Below are 20,463 nucleotides of genomic sequence, written 5' to 3'. Positions count from 1 at the left end.
TGGTAGCTTGAAGAACAATAAATAGTTGTCCCCTCGGAATATGTAATTCGGTGCAATAGAGTCTAAGCGATCAGTTTCCAAAATTCAACAACCGATAGACCACTGCTTAGTGTGCACTCTAAATAGCAGGTCAAGGTGAACTTTCTTTAAATATCCAATTAAAACTTAATATATAAAATACATAAAATATAGGAAAGATCCATAATAAAGTTGTATATTTCTTTATACACAAGGAGGCTTCTTATAGTACATGAACAATGATAAATGTATTAAAGAACCTTATCTTTTAGCGTTATTAGATACAAACTTAACTCATAAACACTGAACTGAAAAGATGTGTTCACAAATCCAAAGTGAAAATATAAGACTAATGTTAGACAATAAGTAAAAACATGTGCAATAAATTTTTTTTCTTAATAAGTTTTGATCCAAGAATATATGGTTAAATTCGTTTTATAACATGTTGAATTAATCAGATAAAGGATTGTGGAATCACACTTGAAGTGTGATTAGATCTGAATTCTTTAGAAGCTGCTCCAATTTTTTTCTTTAAATATTGATATTCAATCTTCCAGCTTTCAACCCCATATCTTCTTTGGTATTCTCCAGAAGTATGAACAGCCATTAATGAGTGGAAACCTGAAAGCCAAATCAAGAATCAAGTTGAGGAATCAAACAATAAAAAGCGATCTCTTTATGTGTATTGGACGACGAGTATACCTGTCGGACATCGAATAATTAATCATGATTAAATGACCATTTTACCCTTTTATTATAATATCGCTTGCAACTCGCATTTTCTTGGGATACGATTATGGAATCAATTTGTGGCCCATTGTCTCGCTAATCATGCAATTTCTCATCAATGGGTTGATTTTGATTGCTTCACTTATTTCTTTGTACGTTCTCGACGATTTGATAGAATGAGAGCTACTTGTTTATACCTGTCGGACATCGAATAATTAATCATGATTAAATGACCATTTTACCCTTTTATTATAATATCGCTTGCAACTCGCATTTTCTTGGGATACGATTATGGAATCAATTTGTGGCCCATTGTCTCGCTAATCATGCAATTTCTCATCAATGGGTTGATTTTGATTGCTTCACTTATTTCTTTGTACGTTCTCGACGATTTGATAGAATGAGAGCTACTTGTTTATGTTCAAAATAAACTAAAAATATCTCGAGGTACAAGAGTTTTTGTGGTCCTATAACTAAAGTTTCGTGACTAAGTTTTATCAGAAAGATACAATTCTTATAAAAAGATAAAAATCTTTTTTTGTCTTTTCGATGCATAAACACAAATCAAATAAGACTCAATGAGTCCAGTTCAAACATGAATCTATCAGTTCAGTCCAATAACACTCAATCACCGGAGACATCTGACAACTAGAAAATGAGCTTTCTACGGCTCTTCATGGAAGCTAAAATTACAATATATACTCTTGCAAACCTCCATTCTATTAATCCAGAATTTGTTCAAACTATACAAATCAGAATATATATATATATATATATATATACGCAGCAGATTTACAGAAAACCTAAGCCATTGGATCAAGGTTTAGATCTATTCATAGGCTCAGACCATACGCCCTTTTCTAACCATCACATAGGCACCGAACTCAACACACGAGCCCTCACAACCCCAAAGCACCAAGTCGTTTCACTGGAACCGAAAATGGACAAACCACTTCCAACAGTTTACTCACACAAAGGAGACTAACACAATGACATGATTATCACAAAGATAATCAACAGAAGTTCTCACACAGAGAAGAAGAAAATGTCACAAAGACGAAAGTCATTGAAGGTTCCAGAATACACAGAGAACAAGAAAAATGACCGTCTCTCTCCCAAACAAGAGGATAAATAATGTATATATAGTAAACCAATCCACCGTTAGATTGAGTGGGTTAATCCAACGGTCCAAGAACGACTAGGGTTAAAAGGGCTGGATATTGGGCTCGATTTAATTGGGCCTTCTAGGTTTTAATAAATGGACCATCTATTGATTCCATATTGGGCCTTATTTCATCACTGCCTATTAGTTGGACTGATCAAATGGCATCACAGCCCAACAAATCTTCACCTTGATGCCAGTGATCATACAAGAAGCCTAATAAATGTAAAACACAATTTAAATGTCCTTCTCAAAAAGACAGCTTCCCCGTATTCTCAACAAGCATCAACCTTAGCACCTGTACAGAACAAAACACTTAACCAACATCAATGTTCAAAATTTGTAAACAAGACTTAAACTTGTTTAAAGGTATTACCTTAGTACCTACATCAGCTGGATTAAACTGGGTTGCAATTTTCTCAAGTAAAATTAGTTATTTAGAAACAACATCTCTAATAAAATGCAACTTAATATCAATGTGTTTGGTTCTTTCATGAAAAATAGGGTCTTTACATAGGTGAATTGCACTTTGACTATCTGAATATAAAACAACAGGGTTACTTAATTCATTTATTTCGGATAACAAACCCTTAAGCCATAAGCCTTCTTTTATTGCTTCAGTTGTAGCAACATACTCAGCTTCAGTAGTAGATAAAGCAACAATAGGTTGAAGTTGAGATTTCCAACTAATACATGTATTACACAAAGTAAACATATAAGAAGTAGTAGATTTCCTATTGTCTCTATCTCCGGCAAAATCTGAATCTACAAAACCCTTAAGTACAACACCTTCATTACAGGCACTAAAAATCAATCCAACATGTGAAGATCCTTTCAAGTATCTCAACAGCCATTTTAAAGCAACCCAATGGTCAGGTCCTGGATTGGCCATAAATCTACTAAGTGTGCTAATGGAATGAGCTACATCGGCCTAGTACATACCATAGTGTACATAACAGAACCTACGGCATTAGCATAGGGTACATTTTCCATTTGTCTAATGTCAGATTCATCTACGGGACATTGCTCCTTACTAAGTTTAAAATGACTGGCCAATGGAAGTGAAACAGATTTAGAGTTATGCATGGCAAACTTAATCAACATTTTTTCAATATATGCAGTTTGCTTCAAGTACAGTAACCTATGATGCCTTTTCCTAGTGATTTCCATTCATAGAATTCTCTTTGCATGTCCTAGGTCTTTCATTTCAAATTCAACACTTAAAGACCGTTTTATCTAATTAATAACATGCATATTCTGACCAATCAGCAACATATCATCCACATAAAGAAGTATAAAAGCAACAATAGCATTTTCATCATTTCTTTTAAAATAAAGACAATGATCATATTCACTTCTTTTGAAACTAATAGCGGATACAAAATTATCAAACCTTTTGTACCATTGTCGTGGAGATTGCTTTAAACCATATAATGATCTTTTTAACAAACACACATGATCAGAATTAGTTTCCTCAATAAAACCAGGTGGCTGCCTCATATAAATCACTTCATCAAGGTCACCATGCAAGAAAGCAGTTTTCACGTCCATTTGCTCAAGTTCAAGATCATAATGAGCAACAAGAGCAAGCATAACTCTAATGGTTGTGTACTTTATCACAGGTGAAAATATCTCATTATAGTCTATGCCCTCTTTTTGTGTAAATCCTTTCGCTACAAGTCTAGCTTTAAATCTTATGGGCATCTTTTCAGAATTTCCCTCCGTAGCGCTAAAGATCCACTTGCAATCAACAAGGGTCTTACCTACAGGTTTAGGGACTAAAGTCCAAGTCTCATTTTTCATTAAGGAGTCTATCTCATCTATCATAGCAGCATGCCATTTCTCAGATTGCTTGCTGCTCATTGCCTCTTCATAAGATTTTGGTTCTTTAAACACTAAGTCTTGATAGGACAAAATAGCAAGTGAAAGGTAATCCCCATACCTAACAGGCTCTCTAACTTCTCTCCTAGTCCAATCTCTAGCCAACTGGTAATCTCCTAATTCATCAGGCTGACTTTCCAGATTTTCTTGAACATCTTCCTCTTCATTTTCTAGAGGACCAGAAGCTATTTCAGCTTCTTCATCCACCTGTTCATCACCAATAGGTTCAGTAGGTAAGCCAAGCTCCACCTGCAGCTTGGTATTATCACCCCTTTCATCACCAGATAAACCCTTTGGCTCTTTATTTTCTAAACAAGGCATTTTTACTCATCAAAGGTCACATCTCTGCTGGTGATGATTTTAAAACCTTTTACCTCTTTACTCTAAAGCCTATAACCTTTAACCCCATCGGGATATCCCAAGAAAACACATTTCTGGGCCCTAGGTTCAAGTTTTCCTATACTCTGATGGGTATAGGCTGCACAACCAAAAATTCTTAAATGAGAATAATCAGGAACATGTCATGTCCATAGCTCTTCTGGGGTTTTATCACCTAGAGCACTTGAGGGGATTCTATTAACAATATATGAAGCTGTCATTACAGCTTCACCCCATAACACCTTAGGGACACCTGAGCCTATCAACATGCACCTAACCTTATCTAGCAAGGTTCTATTCATCCTCTCAGCCACTCCATTCTGCTGAGGTGTATAAGGTACTGTTTTATGCCTTTTAATACCAGATTCTTTGCACAATTGATCAAATTCAGCATTGCAAAACTCAAGGCCATTGTCCGTCCTAAGGATCTTAATTTTCTTTCCAATCTCATTTTCAACTAGAATCTTCCAAGTTCTGAATTTCTCAAAGGTTTCAGATTTGTGTTTCATCAAATAAATCCAAACCTTCCTAGAATAGTCATCAATTAAGGACAAGAAATATCTATTTCCTCCTTGAGTAATAGTGGATGAAGGTCCCCACAAATCAGTATGTATATACTCAAGGATAGAAGTGGTTCTATGTTTTCCTGTGTTAAAATGCAGCCTATGCTGCTTACCTAAGGTGCAGTTTTCACAAAAGGACACCTTAGATATAGAGTCTTTTCCAAACACTCCTTTCTTATAAAGGATGTGTAGGCCCTTTTCACCTACATGGGCCAATCTCTTGTGCCACTTTAAGGTAGCATCAGCTTCTACACTAGAAGACTCACCTATGTGATCAGACACTGTACTAGCTCTGGTCACATAAATCCCATTTTTTTTAACACCTTTCAAAATAACAAGTGATCCTTTTATCACTTTTAAGAAGCCATCTCCTATTTTTTCTTGCAATCCCATATCATCAAGATATCCCATGGAAATCAGATTCCTATTTAATTCAGGAACATACCTGACCCTTTCAAAAGGGTGAATGTATCCATTATCGAATTTCAAAGTGACATTCCCAACTCCCTCAACTCTGAAGGCTACATTATTGCCCATAACCACTTTTCCTCCATCAATTTTCTTAAAATTGTCTAAATATACCTTCTTAAAGGTCATATGGAAGGTACAACCAGAATCCGAGATCCATTCTTGGTTCTGATTCTCATCAACCACATTTGCAGAGCTAGGTAAATTTTCAGTCACAGCATATACATCAACTGTGGCAGAACCTTCAGATTCTACCACATTACCTTCATCAACACCCTTCAGTTTCTGTTCATTTTTATTTTTATAACAGTCTTTAATGAAATGTCCAGTTTTCCCACACCCATAACACTTTTAAGTCCTAGTCCTTGACTTAGACTTGCCTCTACTTTTAAACTTCCTCCTATTGTTGTTTCCCTGATTATTATGGCTTTCATGAGTACTACTAGACCTACTTAAAGTCCTGCCTCTAGCAAACAAGTTTTCATGGCCACTATTACCTCTCTTAGACTTAAGTTCAAGTTCCTTACTCCTTAAAGAGTCTATGACAATATCAGGTGTAAGAGTATCTCTACCATACTTAATGGCGGCTTTAACCTCTTTGTAGGCTTCAGGTATAGCATTAAGTAGTACTACAGCCTTATACTCATCAGAAACTTTCTCACTTGTATTGATAATGTCTTGAACTAACTTATTAAAAATGTTTAAGCTATCTTCTAAGTCTCTAGTTGGATCTATCCTAAAGCTGAAAAATTTCTCTAATAGAAACAACTTATTAGGCAAAGACTTAGGTAGATAAAGTTTCCCTAATTCATCCCATAGAGCCTTAGCAGTATCATGTTTACCTACTTTTCTTAAAACTTGATCAGACAAATGCAAAATAATGGAGGTATAAGCAAGTTCATCAGATTCTTCCTTTTGATCATCTGTCATGGTATCAGGAAATTCATCTGTTATTGCTTTAGAAACTTTTTACTGAACTAAAACACCTCGCATTTTTTGTTGCCAAATGGGAAAATTCCCTTTTCCATCAAAAACACCAAGTTCAAAAGATTTTGTCATGTTTTATTGTGAAAAACTAACACACAGGGTTTTCCAAAAAATTAAAACAAGACAAATGATCAACTTTTGAAAAAACTGTTGAATTTGACCTTCACAAAAATTTATGTTTTAGGTCACAAAAAATATGCAATCAAATAAATGAGCCACAATTATTTTAATCACAAATAATTTCAATCAATAACAGGATCAGTAAGCATACTAATGTAAACACCACAAGAACCAGAGAATATAATAATGTAGGCAAAAAACCATATCTCAGTATCAAAAACAGTATCTACAGGACCTAGGGTTGATCAAATTCACTAGGATTCCGTGAGAATCAAGTTCTCAGGTCAAGGCTCAATTTGAATCACCCACACTTTAATGATCACAGGCAAATATAACAAGATATCACTAACTAATGTAACAAGTTACAGTATACAGGAAATGAACATATCAACATAGTCACATAGAGGCATATACTCATAAAAGTATAATTAAGAGTGTGTGCTGTCGTGTAGGGTTCAAGAAAGTGCAAACCGAAAGGTGGTTAAACAATTAACCACCAGCTGAAATCAAAACAGGTTATCGCAGTGGGGGATAAGTGCTCTGCAGGTCACCAAAATTCAAGTCAAGCCATAACAGCTTCAAGTCCTTCCAATCAATTTCGAAGTTAGGGTTCCAGCTCAAGAACGAAACCCACAGGGACTCATATTTCAGGTTCTTTCATAGATCAAGGCGAGGAGACACAGAATTCCCTCGCATTTCATAGTCCAGTAATGAATCAACTCCACAGACCACAAGGTCCTCTCAAATCAAAACCTAGGGTTTTGCGATCTACAGTTGAACACTTGGAAATTAATTTTCCAGTGTTCAAACCTTCAATCGAAGACTCAAGAACGGACAAAGAAAGCTCTGATACCACTATTAATCCAGAATCTGTTCAAACTATACAAATCAGAATATATATACACACACACACACACACACACACACACACACACACACACACACACGCAGCAGATTTACAGAAAACCTAAGCCACTGGATCAAGGTTTAGATCTATTCATAGGCTCAGACCATACGCCCTTTTCTAACCACCACAGAGGCACTGAACTCAACACACGAGCCCTTACAACCCCAAAACACCAAGTCGCTTCACTGGAACCGAAAATGGACAGACCACTTCCAACAGTTTACTCTCACAAAGGAGACTAACACAATGACATGATTATCACAAAGATAATCAACAGAAGTTCTCACACAGAGAAGAAGAAAAGGTCACAAAGACGAAAGTCATTGAAGGTTTCAGAATACACAGAGAAAAAGAGAACAAGAAAAATGACCGTCTCTCTCCCAAACAAGGGATAAGGGATGTATATATAGTAAACCAATCCACCGTTAGATTGAGTGGGTTAATCCAACGGTCCAAGAACGACTAGGGTTAAAAGGGCTGGATATTGGGCTCGGTTTAATTGGGCCTTCTAGGTTTTAATAAATGGATCATCTATTGATTCCATATTGGGCCTTATTTCATCACTGCCTATTAGTTGGATTGATCAAATGGCATCACAGCCCAACACATTCAATAAGAGTAATGCTATCTATCCAATCCAAGAAATGAAATCAAAGTTTTCTCTCAACTTATACTTCTGATCTCTTGAAATTATACTACAATGTTCCACTTGTAACATTATCTCAAACAGAATTTGCAACAAAATCTATTGTGAATTAATGTTGCTTAATTTTCTTCACAACAAAAGATTCATTTTTTTTCTTGTTTGACAACTTAACATAAGAAGCATTCAAAAGTTGAAGCAGTAAGATGTGGGTTCCCTGATTTCCAATATTTTCCAGTGAGGCGAGTGATTACAGCATCGAAGAGGCACACACACAGGTAGCCGGATTCGTGTTCTCAAGTTTCGGTTGCTTAGTTTCAACCCTCTCAGTTTGGTACGCTCACTACATTAGCAAAACACACCTTCTTCCATAGGCATTGGACAAGACTCACCGAGTCGATTTCTTCACCAATCACTGTTAGAATGTTCCCGCTTCCCTCCATTGACATCGACTCAACTCCTAGAAATAATGTTCATGAGAGTAGGGAAGATTATAATGGTAAATCCAACGTCCATCGAAGATGAAAAGAATGTTAAATATAAAATGTTTTTTGCAGCTTCAAGATCCTTATCCACATCGAATAATAGTAGAAAAATAGGCCAACATATAAAAACTTGAGCTACTCTTCTAACTAGAGTCGACATTTTAAGATAGAACTCTAAATCTTAATATGGTATCAGAGTCTATTAAACTCTGAAAAGCAATTTGATTTGACTAAGACCCATAAAAGAGTACATAAATTTTCAGATTGGTTTGTTCAAACAAACCACCTTCTTTCGGATATATGTTAAAGAATAAATTACACATCAAAAATTGATGAAATATAGACCAACATATAAAGACTTGGGTTACCTCTCTTACCAAGTTTGACCTTTTAAAATGCAACTTTAAGTCTTAATGGATCCTAATATCAGTGAAATTGTTTGCCGTTCTATCCAATTTGTGAGTGAAAATGCATCACATCCACTAGTGGTCATACATAGATAGCATTATTCTAGAAAGTATTGAAGAAAGGAAAATAAAAAAACTAAAATCTTGTTTCGTATCCTAGACATACTGATGTATAGTACACAATACCAAAGAAAAGATTTATATTAGTCATATAAAGATTTAACTTACCCGAGATGCTCACCACGATCTTCTTGGCCTTTATTCTAATCCTCATAGCTTGGTTGGACTCTTCGTCCACACAACAGATGATTCAACAACATTTCAATGATGCCTCCTTGACCATTAGAGTTTTGGCCATTCGGGGAGGGGGGGTCTCAATGACTACCTTTTTCTGATAAGGAACAATATTGGGAGAGCAAATATACATATAAGAAGGTCCTTGGGCTTTTTTAGATTTCCATTTCTTGCATGTCAACTGTGTGTGTACATACCATCATCCTGGGCTTGACTGTAGCCGGTGGATACAGGAGACAATTTCTTTCGTGAAATTTATGATTCAATGTAGAAAATATATTAGATTTACAAAGAGAAAATGAATTGAAACTCTATTGGTCGTTCAATCAACTAAGATACATAAATAGCAATGGAGCTTGGTGCCCAAAAATGAAAGAAAGTAAACATAGCTGGACAAAGCTAGCTAACTAACGAACTGAAAAGAAACTAAGATGAGTGCAATTACATATAATGCCTACAATTAATTCTAATACTCCCCCTCAAGATGTATGATAAATGTTATATAATGCCTCCAATTAATTCTAATACTCCCCCTCAAGATGTATGATAAATGTTCTTTACAGACATCTTGGACATTAAAGGGAGAAGGACAGATGCAAAAAGTGGCTTAGTAAATGCGTCAGCTAGTTGATGTTGAGATCGGATTGGAAGGAGCTTAATAATTCCAGCTGCAACTTTACCCCGAATAAAGTGGCAATCGATTTCGATGTGTTTTGTTCGTTCATGAAAAATTGGATTTGTGGCTATTTGAATGGCAGCTTGGTTATCACAAAATAAGGCACCTGGAGAGATAGCGCATGTCTGAAAATCCTTGAGCAATTGGTTGATCCAGATGACTTTACTGATGGTGGTAGCTAGAGCCCTATATTCTGCTTCAGCTGAAGATCGAGAAACAGTGGACCGTCGCTTAGCTTTCCAAGATATTAAAGAGTCTCCAAGGAAAATGCAAAAACTAGTAGTTGATTTTCTTGTGTCAAGACAAGTTCCCTAGCCTGCATCTAAAAAGGCCCAAAGCTTGAGAAGTGAATGTGGGTCAGATGATGAAGGAAAGTGATAAGTGTGTTTTTACACACTTATTTAGTTCATAAACATGACTTAATTATGATCAAAGAGTTTGAATTATGACTTAATTCTATGTAATTATGTTTTGTAGGACTATATTGATGAATGTGATGAAATTCAAGAGAAAAGAAATGAAAAAGAGCCAAAAAGGAAGAAAATTCAAATTTGATGTGTTTTGTTCGTTCATGAAAAATTGGATTTGTGGCTATTTGAATGGCAGCTTGGTTATCACAAAATAAGGCACCTGGAGAGATAGCGCATGTCTGAAAATCCTTGAGCAATTGGTTGATCCAGATGACTTTACTGATGGTGGTAGCTAGAGCCCTATATTCTGCTTCAGCTGAAGATCGAGAAACAGTGGACCGTCGCCTTAGCTTTCCAAGATATTAACGAGTCTCCAAGGAAAATACAAAAACTAGTAGTTGATTTTCTTGTGTCAAGACAAGTTCCCCAGCCTGCATCTGAAAAGGCCTAAAGCTTGAGAAGTGAATGTGGGTCAGATGATGAAGGAAAGTGATAAGTGTGTTTTTACACACTTATTTAGTTCATAAACATGACTTAATTATGATCAAAGAGTTTGAATTATGACTTAATTCTATGTAATTATGTTTTGTAGGACTATATTGATGAATGTGATGAAATTCAAGAGAAAAGAAATGAAAAAGAGCCAAAAAGGAAGAAAATTCAAAGTATGAGGACTAAATTGCAACATTTTAATAGTTGATTCGGATCACAAAATGAAGATTAAAGATGTTGCGGGTTCAATTGGATGCAAATGAAAGTCAAAGAGTTGAAATTGCAAGAGAAAGGGCCTAAAAGAATCAAAAATCGATTTCGAGGGCTAAAATGCAACATATGGAAGAAATTTTGCCTGTGCGACAGCCCAGTTATAAAAATCGGGTGATCGCCCCATATGTTTTTCTTATTACCGAGAAGAAAATGTTGCCCAGGCCAATCGCGTCGAAAATTTTCTGGTTTCATTTTCTGATTAAAACTCTTATGGAAACAAATCTTGGGAGTCTTTTAAAGCACTAGGAACGTCCAAAAACAGACACCACGTATTATACATTATTTTGGGAGGATTTGAAGAGCAAAAAGAAGGCAAGAACGAGAGGATTCATTCCAAGATTCAAGATTCAAGATTTCAAATCAAAGGGCGATTGGGTGATCTCTTTTCTTGATTCTTGTTGTTATGTTTTTCTTCCCGTCATGTTAGGCTAGAAAAATCTATACTAGGAGATCAGTGAATCTTATAATGTGATATTTAATTCTTTGTTCCATATTTTGACACTAAAACACGTATTGATTGTTTTGAATGATTTATATGCATTTAATTGCTTCCATGATTATGGGCTCGTAATTGTGTGAGTTTTAGTGGTTTGTTTCATCTACTCGAAAGAAGAGGAATAAATTCGATAAGGTATAAATCATCGTAGGATTTGATAGGGGGATAGAAATATACCCCTATGCTTTGTGTGAATCTCTAAGTATTCACAAAACTACATGCATTCTCATATATTTGCATCCGTCATAGAGATATAGGCTGGTGGTGTATGAGAATAGGTTCAATTCATCTCGAAAGAGAGTGTTGGATAGATTTAGGAATATTGATTCTTCAAAATGTCATCGTGTTGTCAAAGTGTTGAATTAAGGTTAAATTGAGCATTGCTTGGGGATTCATGAGCCTAGTACGCTTTTATATTCATTGATTGAGTACACCAACTTGCAATCAACACATTCACTTTGCATTTTAGTTCATTCAAATCATACATATTTGCATATTTAGTCCAAGTAAGGTTAATTTAAGTTACTACAATTCACGTTTGACAAATCAATTTCGGTTAAGGCCAAGTTAGGTAAAATTAAACTAATCAATCTCTGTGGGATGATATTCGGACTCAATTAATCCACTTTATTACTTGTTGAATAACCGTACACTTGTGGTGATTTAAATCGAAAGAAAATATTTCGTGAACAGAAAGAATAGTCCCAGACCTGGACTACCCTTTAAATATCGAAGAAGATGGTGAGCTACCTTGAGATGAGATAGTGGAGGCTATGACAAAAATTGGCTCAGTTTGTAGACAACAAAAGTAATATCTGGTCGTGATATTGTCAGGTAAATCCGTTTTCCAATCAACCTGCGATAAGAAAATGCATCGGGCAGAAGGTCTCCGTCATGAATACTTAAGGAAACCTTTGGATCCATAGGAGTATTTGTTAATTTGCAGTCCAGGTAACCTGAATCCTCAAGCAAATCTATGGCATAATTTCTTTGTGATATGACAATCTCAGAGTTAGAACGAGCCACTTCTATGCCCAAGAAGTACTTCAACTTCCCTAAATCCTTGAGTTTGAACTGAGAATTTAAGAACTTCTTTAAAGAATCAATGACTTGAATGTTTGGTCCAGTGGTGACAATGTCATCTATATATACAAGAAATGCCACAAAGTCATTCCCAGAACCTTTAGTGAATAGGGAATAATCAGCCTTTGATTGATTAAAACCACAATGGACCAGTGCTTGGGTGAATTTAGAATTCCACTGCCTTGACGCTTGCTTGAGGCCATAAATTAACTTTTGCAATTTGCAAACCAGTTTCTCCCCTTGTTTGACAGCATTGAGAACCTCATAACTAGGCAGGAGATCCATGTAAACTTTATCGAACGTATCACTGTTCAAGAAGGCATTATACATCCATTTGGAACAAGTGCCACCATTGAGAGGCTGCAAGAGCTAACAATACTTTGACAGTGACAATCTTTGCTACTGGGAAAAAAGTGTCAAAGTACTCAAGGCCCTCTTTTTGTGTATAACCTTTAGCTATAAGACTTGCTTTGTGCCTTTTAATAGACCCATCAGAATTATGTTTTACCCTGAAGATCCACCTGCATCCAACAACATGTTTACCAACTGGTAAAGGAACTACTGACCAAGTGTGATTGGCTTCCATAGCCTCCAATTCAGCTTTCATGGCTTCACGCCATTGTGGATATTTAACCACCTGGTGAAAGAGTTGAGGCTCAAATTGAGAGTATACGTTCAATACAAATTGCCGGTGGTTTTGGGATAAATGATTATAGGAAATAAATTGGCTAATATGATTGAGTGAATGAAGATGGGAGTTGATCTTGTTGAGAAAGGAGTTGCAATGAAAATCTCTAAGGTATTGTGGTGGTCTAGCAACTCTTTGTGAACGTCTCAAATTAGTGACAGTAGTACGTTGACATGTGTGACTAATGTTAGTATGTGGAATACCATTTTTATCAGGACTATCAGGTGCAGACATTGTATCAAGGGATGGTGAAGTAGGGAATAACTCTTGATGCAAATTATGACTTTTAGCTGAAGGAATAGGCGGTAAGTTATACTGAGTTGAGGATGCATGTGAGTCTTGATGAAGGTGTAAAAAAGGATTTGGTAAGACTAAGTCAGGGAACGGATCTATCAGTTGATCATTTGCCATAACTGTATGAAAAGGAAAGATTTTTTCTTGAAACACAACATCACGTGATACAAAGAAATGTTTTGACTCAACATCATAGAGTTTGTAACCTTTAACTCTAGATGGATATCCCAAGAACACACATAGCCTAGCTCGTGGCTGGAATTTGTTTCTTTGCGTAGTTAGAGTGGATGCAAAAGCTAGACATCTAAAAACTCTAAGTGAGGAATCATCTGCAGGTCTTCCATATAGAACTTCATTTGGCATTTTGTGCTTCAACACAGAAGATGGAGTTCTATTTATCAAGAATGTGGCTGTCAAAACACATTTAGACCAGAAACTGATGGGGATTCGTCATTAGAAGTACAGAGACCTAGCCACATTTAACAAATGTTGATGTTTGCGCTCAACGACGGAGTTTTGTTGTGTGGGTTGTGGTCTTTCCACACAACAAAACTGATGCATTATTCCATTTTCAGCAAAATAAACTATAAAGGCTAATTCATAAGCATTGTCAAATCTGAATGTCTTTATTTTAGCATTGAATTGGGTATCAATCATGTTGAAAAATCTGGAAATAACAATCTTGGTATCTGATTTGTGCTTCAACAAATAGACCCATGTAAACCTTGAACAATCATCCACCAATATCAAGAAATAATTGTATCCTGAGTGTGAAGTAACATGGTAAGGTCCCCACACATCACAATAAATGAGATCAAAGGGATTATTTGACAGTCTATTATTCGATTCAAAAGGCAATCTCCACTGTTTAGCAAGTGGACAAACATAACAAGGCATATGTCTCCGAAATTTTGTAACATCACACAATAATTGTTCCTTCAACCAGTCTAGCCTTTTGAATGAAAGATGCCTAAGTCTGTTGTGCCATACATGGATAGACATAGTATTAACAAATACATTAGAAATGGAATTCAGAATTCTGGTATCTAGAACATACAAATTTTGCATTTGACCACCCCTACCAGTCATCTTCTTGGTTTTGGCATCTTGAATAATGAAGCTATCATGAGAGAAACTTGATGAAACTTGTAATTCAGCAGTTAACGGACTAACTGACAGTAAGTTTAGCTTGAATTGTGGTACAAATAACACATCATGCAGCAAAATATTTGGACTCAGCCTGATATTCCCACACAATCTAACTAGAATTTGTGTGTGATTGGGTAAAGTCACATTTGAACCATCAATAATCCTCATGTTCATGAATGAGGCAGCAATAAAACACACATGCTTAGTGGCTCCCGAATACACTATCCAAATTTCTTTGGAATACAAGACTGGATTAACGGATATGAAATGGCATAGACCTGCATTATATGATGTAATTTTGTTGCCCTGATAATCAGAAGCTGCTGTGTTTGAGCTTGATGCCAGATGAGTGGACAATATCGTCATCAATTGTTGATATTGAGCAGGATTCAAACTCTGAATTAAACTTCCAATCACAGGTTGTTGTGAATTAAGCATTTTATCTTCATTCGGTGCAGATCTGGAGGAGATCTGGAAATTACTCATTGAATGAAGTAAGGAGTAAGGACTTGAAGGTTCATCAATGGCCGATTGTTCATTGATGACCTTGAATCAAACCAATTTCCGGATTGTAATAACTCTATGTAGAGATTAGATCGAACAACAGATTAATTTATATATATATATATATATATATGAAGACGAGATCCAGCAACAGATTAAATCTGTGATGATGAGAGAAGAGCGTGGAAATGATTTTGCTCTGATACCATATTCAATTTACAGAGAGAAAATGAATTGAAACTCTGTTGATCGTTCAATCAATTGAAAATGAATGGAGCTTGGCACCAAAAATGAAAGAAAGAAAACACAGCTGGCCGACTAATGAATTGAAAAGAAAAGAAGCTATTGTGCAATTACATACAATGCCTACAATTAATTCTAATAAAATATGAGTGACTTGCGTCCTATATATACTTGTGGAAAAATTCAAAAATTTCTCCCTTCCTTTCCAACCTATTGTGAAAGTTGTAAGTTAGCAGCCCCAATCTATTGTGTTAGTTGCATGTTAGTCACCAGCCTATGAATAGGAGCAAATATTTCCTCAACCTTTCATTAGTGTCGCAATATTAGCCCCCGTTTAACAATCATTAAAATGAGTATTTTGGAGAAAGCAAGGTTTTGAATAGTGATTTTTTGAGGAATATATAATCAAAAGTAGGAAAAAATTTAGATTTATGTACCGAATATTTTATTTTAAAAATTTAGTTTAAGAAAAAAAGCGTTTGCTTTAAAGGTTGTCAAACAAGAGCTTAATCCCACTAGATGACTCCAACAAATTTTTTATTTAATAGCAAGATCAAGAAGAAAAAAACTTGACCAACTCGTTGGCATGTGTAGTGAAAAATTATGTTTATAGATTTGCAAAATAGATTCTTCCTTGACTTGATTTTGGTGCAGCATAAATGGATATTTTGGTGCTTGTAAATTTTGTTCAAGATTCGAAAAATGGTTCAAGACCAAAGGTGTGATTTATCTATATTTGTAGGCCTATGATGTCTGATTTTGTCGTTTGATTTTAGATGTGAACAGATTGAAGACTAGACCAATTACACCTCTAGGCCCTCTACCAAAGTCATAAAGAAATTATGAAAGGCTTTATAGCACAAATCATTCTTATGTTTCGCTTGTAGTATGCAAAACGTCCGTACGTTTCAATTTTTTGCATTACACACTTATTTTCACGTTTCATTGCAGAACATCATTTTCACAATTTTTAATGTAAATGACCAATATACCCTCATATTTAAATAAAACCAAAAAGAGAAGAAACGACAAATAAAGAACAAATTGTAATCTTGCTCCTCAACTTTTTAAAAAGTATAAATGAGTCCAAATAAAAAATTTTGGAAAAAAAAATAAAATTCTTTTTCTCTTCTTTTCTTTTCCTCCACCTCCTTTACCACCGCCATCGCTGCCAAAATCCTCGAAATTTCAATTCTCCATTGTCATTTCTACGACATATTTTACCGGTGAAGGAGTACAATTAAAGGAACAAATTTGAAAAAACCATCACTAAGCCCTAAAATTTGAATGGGGTCACCACCTTAGAAACCAAAAAATGTCAACTGACCATCGCCTAAACCACTGGAACTCCATACCACTAGAAAGGTCTCACTCCCCTCTACACATACCACCCAACATCCAACCTTCATGCCAATAGATTTTGTCAGAATTGCAAGCCAAAATACCCAACTCGTGAATGTAAATACTGGCGGTACCACCTGTTCCGACAAGACCCATCTCATTTCCAACATACCAGTCAACTATATTCATTAAAGCACCTCTCTTCATGGACTTAAAACTTGAACAGGTGCACAAAATCAAAATCTATAGCAACATCTTTCAATTTCTTATTGGGCAATAAATGGGCACATATTCTGGGGCATAATAGATGAAATTGATGGTAACCTATTGTTGTAGCAGTGTGGCAAGATGTGGCGAAGTCGGAATGGATGGTTCGCGACAGTGGGAACCATTACCTGTGTCGAAATTGACGAAAAAAGGCAGCGTGTTGCTCATGCGATAAGCTGCATTTTTTGTTGATTTAACCATATAAATTTGTTGTTTGTTCAATTTGTTTATAAGAAAGTGTTTGGGTGTTGATGACAGCTATTTGTAATATGAGTTCTAGTGTTTTAGGTGGCAATTAGGTGAAAGTTGATGAGATAGAGTCCGACAGTTCCTTGAATCTTCAAAAGAATGAGTGGATTGGGTTGGGCTGGGTTGGGTTAGGTTGGCATGGGGTGGGATAGGGTGTGAGAAAAAAGTAAGGACATTTTGTGCTATTAAGCCTTTTGAAAAATTTGGGCCTGTAGTTGCAATTTCATCTTTATTTTCTTTTATTTTTGTTTTATTTAAATAGGAGGGTATATTGGTCATTTTACATTAAAAATTGGTAAAAATAATGTTTTTCGCAATGAAACATGAAAATTGGGGTGAAAATGCAAAAAATTGAAATGTGGGGACATATTGCATACTATAGATAAACACAGGAATGTTTTGTGCTATTAAGCCATTATAAAAGTCAATACCATGGAAACCTTTGTACCCACTATTAGGAAAAATGTGGGTCGAGTTTGGGTGACAAATAATAGAATTGAGAAAATGCAGCTAAAATAGACATAAGTATTTACGTGGTTCACCTAATTTAGACTATGTCTACGTGCAAGTATATGAAGATTTCATTATAGTAGGAGAATTACAACACAATAACAATAATTAGTCTCTCTTGTAATAAGAGAAAACAAGTAGGAAATACTTGGGAGAAAAACTCACAATTTTCTCTCTATAATTTTATCGTTCCACTCACAATTTTCCCTCTACTCTCTACTTTTAATTCCTCTCAATTTTTCTTCTCCATACCACACACTTTTCTCTCAAAGTCTTACCCATATTTATAAAGATTTTTGGTCACCATAATTGTTTGAAAATTCAAGAAAATTATCTGCAACTTGGCTGGTCATTTGTAGGAACCGCCTTCAATTGTCAAAAATAATGGCTAAACTTGGCTGTAAGTGGGTTGGATATTGCTAGAAGTTTTACCACCTTTAACTGCTTCAAAGACTCAAAGTTCTACCACCTTCATTTGCTAGAATTCTCTACACATTTGGCCTGTCAAGTGGTTGGAATTTTTCAAGCATTTCGGCTGCCACTTGTTGGAGAAAGAAAACTTGAATTTGTCAAGTTCCATTGCATGCATGTACTTAGCTTAACAATTAAGAAATTGCAAAGTTATCCTTTTGTGGTAAAAAATAGTGGCTTTACTTATCCAACAGCCACAAAAGTAGATTATCCGCCACCAATGTGCAAGTAAATTTATAGTTCACTGAAGATCTTATACACGAACAAATTTTATAAATAAGCAAAGAGAGACGTAAATTGAAAATTTTAGTTACGGAAATACAATGTTAGATTATTTTATCTAAAAGTTTAAAATAATATATATATATATATATATATATATATATCTTTTTAACAACCAGAACTTCGATCAAATCAATCATAAATTCTATATTTAAAGATTTCATCAACATTTGAAATTCACATTTCAACCTTAGTAATCTTAAAAAATGTTAAGGAAGTACAATATTTAGATATCTCTATGTTGGTCTAAAAAATTATTATCATTTTTTAAGTAAATAAAAACATAATATTATTTCCTTATTTGAAACACCACCAATATTTTCTTGAAAGAGACAAAAACTCATATTTACTTTACAAAACATAAAATAAATATATTCAAGAAGTTTCAAAATATTATTTTCATTGAAGAATCACTATTATTGTGCCGAAATCGTATCAGTATTCAGGCGTCATCTTTTATTTTTCTTAAAAATTAAATCCACGCATGGTGGCATAATTTATTGAATAGCAAAAGATAAATGTATGAACATAGGAGAGGTCAGACAATAAGAATCGATGCCTCTCAAAGTGAGAGATTCTCTCATTATATAGGATCAAAATCACCACTAAATATTGTAGCATCTATTACAATATTAAATAATAGTAACTTATAATTTAAATATGGTAAAAATAATCTATCTATATATAATATAATTATAATGATAAAATAGACTTCAAGTCGTAATCTTTGAAAATCTCTATAATCTTATTCAATCTCATTGACATCACCCTCAAATTGATGTTGGTAAAAGTATCAATTTGCAATCATGAACTGATGACAACGACAATACTTGTGCCCACGAAGAAGAAGCCCAAATCAGAGCAACCATCTACAAAAATTAGTAACGACTAGAAACCAAGAATAACAAATAGTGTAGAAATAATTAAGAACTACTCCAAAACCACTCCAAAAAGCTCATACCCTAAGAAAAATTTCCAAAAGAAATTCATGAAGTGTGCCGATACACAATGAGCTCTATTTGTCGGGAAAACTCGATTGAACACATAATTCATGCTCCGACAAAAGTTCTAACGCCAATACACTAGCCAAAATTTCAGCAATATATTGCTGGCCAAGGTGCTGTAGTTCAAAGAAATTCCACAAAACAGCCAATACTAAAAACTTCAAAGATAATCCTCCACCAAGAATCCAAAACTTTAGCTCATTATCCGAGCAACCAAAGAACTCAATCCTCTGCACTCCTATGTCTCTGTCTCTTCAATCAAAAAACGAAAAGCCTTGTTTTTTAGCAGCGCCTTTGTGAAAATCATGAGCTACATATTAGAGAATTTTCCACACAATTCAAAACTAGCAGACATCAACTCCTTAAGTTCCCATGCTTCCACAGTTTACAACCCAATCACTTAAAGCCAATAACCCCAAATGATAGTAGGCCTTATAAAACTTTGAAGCCCAACAATCTTTAATTTATATGTAAACCCACTAAGCTTAAAACTAATAGACACAATCCACATGAAGTCCCAATCGAATCAGATCCAAGCCAAACAAATTTCCACCTAAATTCAACCCACTCCAAAATCAGCCCACACAACAAAAAAATAAAAAAATAAGCCCACTTCAAATAAACACCCTCAAGTAACATACAGCCCAAAAGATTTAATTGCAAAGCTAACCCAAGACAATAGAAGCCCACTAGAATTAGCCCAAGTCCTTAAACAGATCTGCATCAATGCCTCTGTTCTTCATCGAAACCTCTATTCGACACCACAATCCTGTTGTTTAGCATATTCTTCGGCTCTAGAGAATGCAAGATAAGAATAGGGAGACTTTTCCATGACGAGATGGGCAAGGGAAATAGGGTTCTTCACGGTGGTGATACCAGAAACGACGCCTCATCTCTTGCTGGAACCATCCATGATGCTAGCCTCCATCTCCACTGTTCCATTCTTAGCGAGTGCAGATCCACAACGAGTTCAACAACATCTGAAGGAG

The 20,463-nt window shown here is 35.3% G+C and overlaps 1 protein-coding gene across 1 annotated transcript; it reads right to left on the bottom strand.

Moving 5' to 3' along the window:
* Positions 1 to 264: 264 nt before the first annotated feature.
* Positions 265 to 15,354, bottom strand: LOC111367427. The gene is made up of 2 exons (XM_022988289.1): positions 14,882 to 15,354; positions 265 to 639 (listed from the first exon to the last, which is right to left on the bottom strand). Exons 1-2 carry the CDS (start codon positions 15,087 to 15,089, stop codon positions 473 to 475), a joined length of 375 nt encoding a protein of 124 aa, XP_022844057.1. The 5' UTR covers positions 15,090 to 15,354; the 3' UTR covers positions 265 to 472.
* Between the last annotated feature and the right edge of the window lie 5,109 nt (positions 15,355 to 20,463).

This window comes from Olea europaea, chromosome 18, assembly GCF_002742605.1.
Source record: "Olea europaea var. sylvestris chromosome 18, O_europaea_v1, whole genome shotgun sequence".
NCBI classification, from domain to species: Eukaryota; Viridiplantae; Streptophyta; class Magnoliopsida; order Lamiales; family Oleaceae; genus Olea; species Olea europaea.
This window is presented reverse-complemented; position numbering and strand designations above follow the sequence as displayed.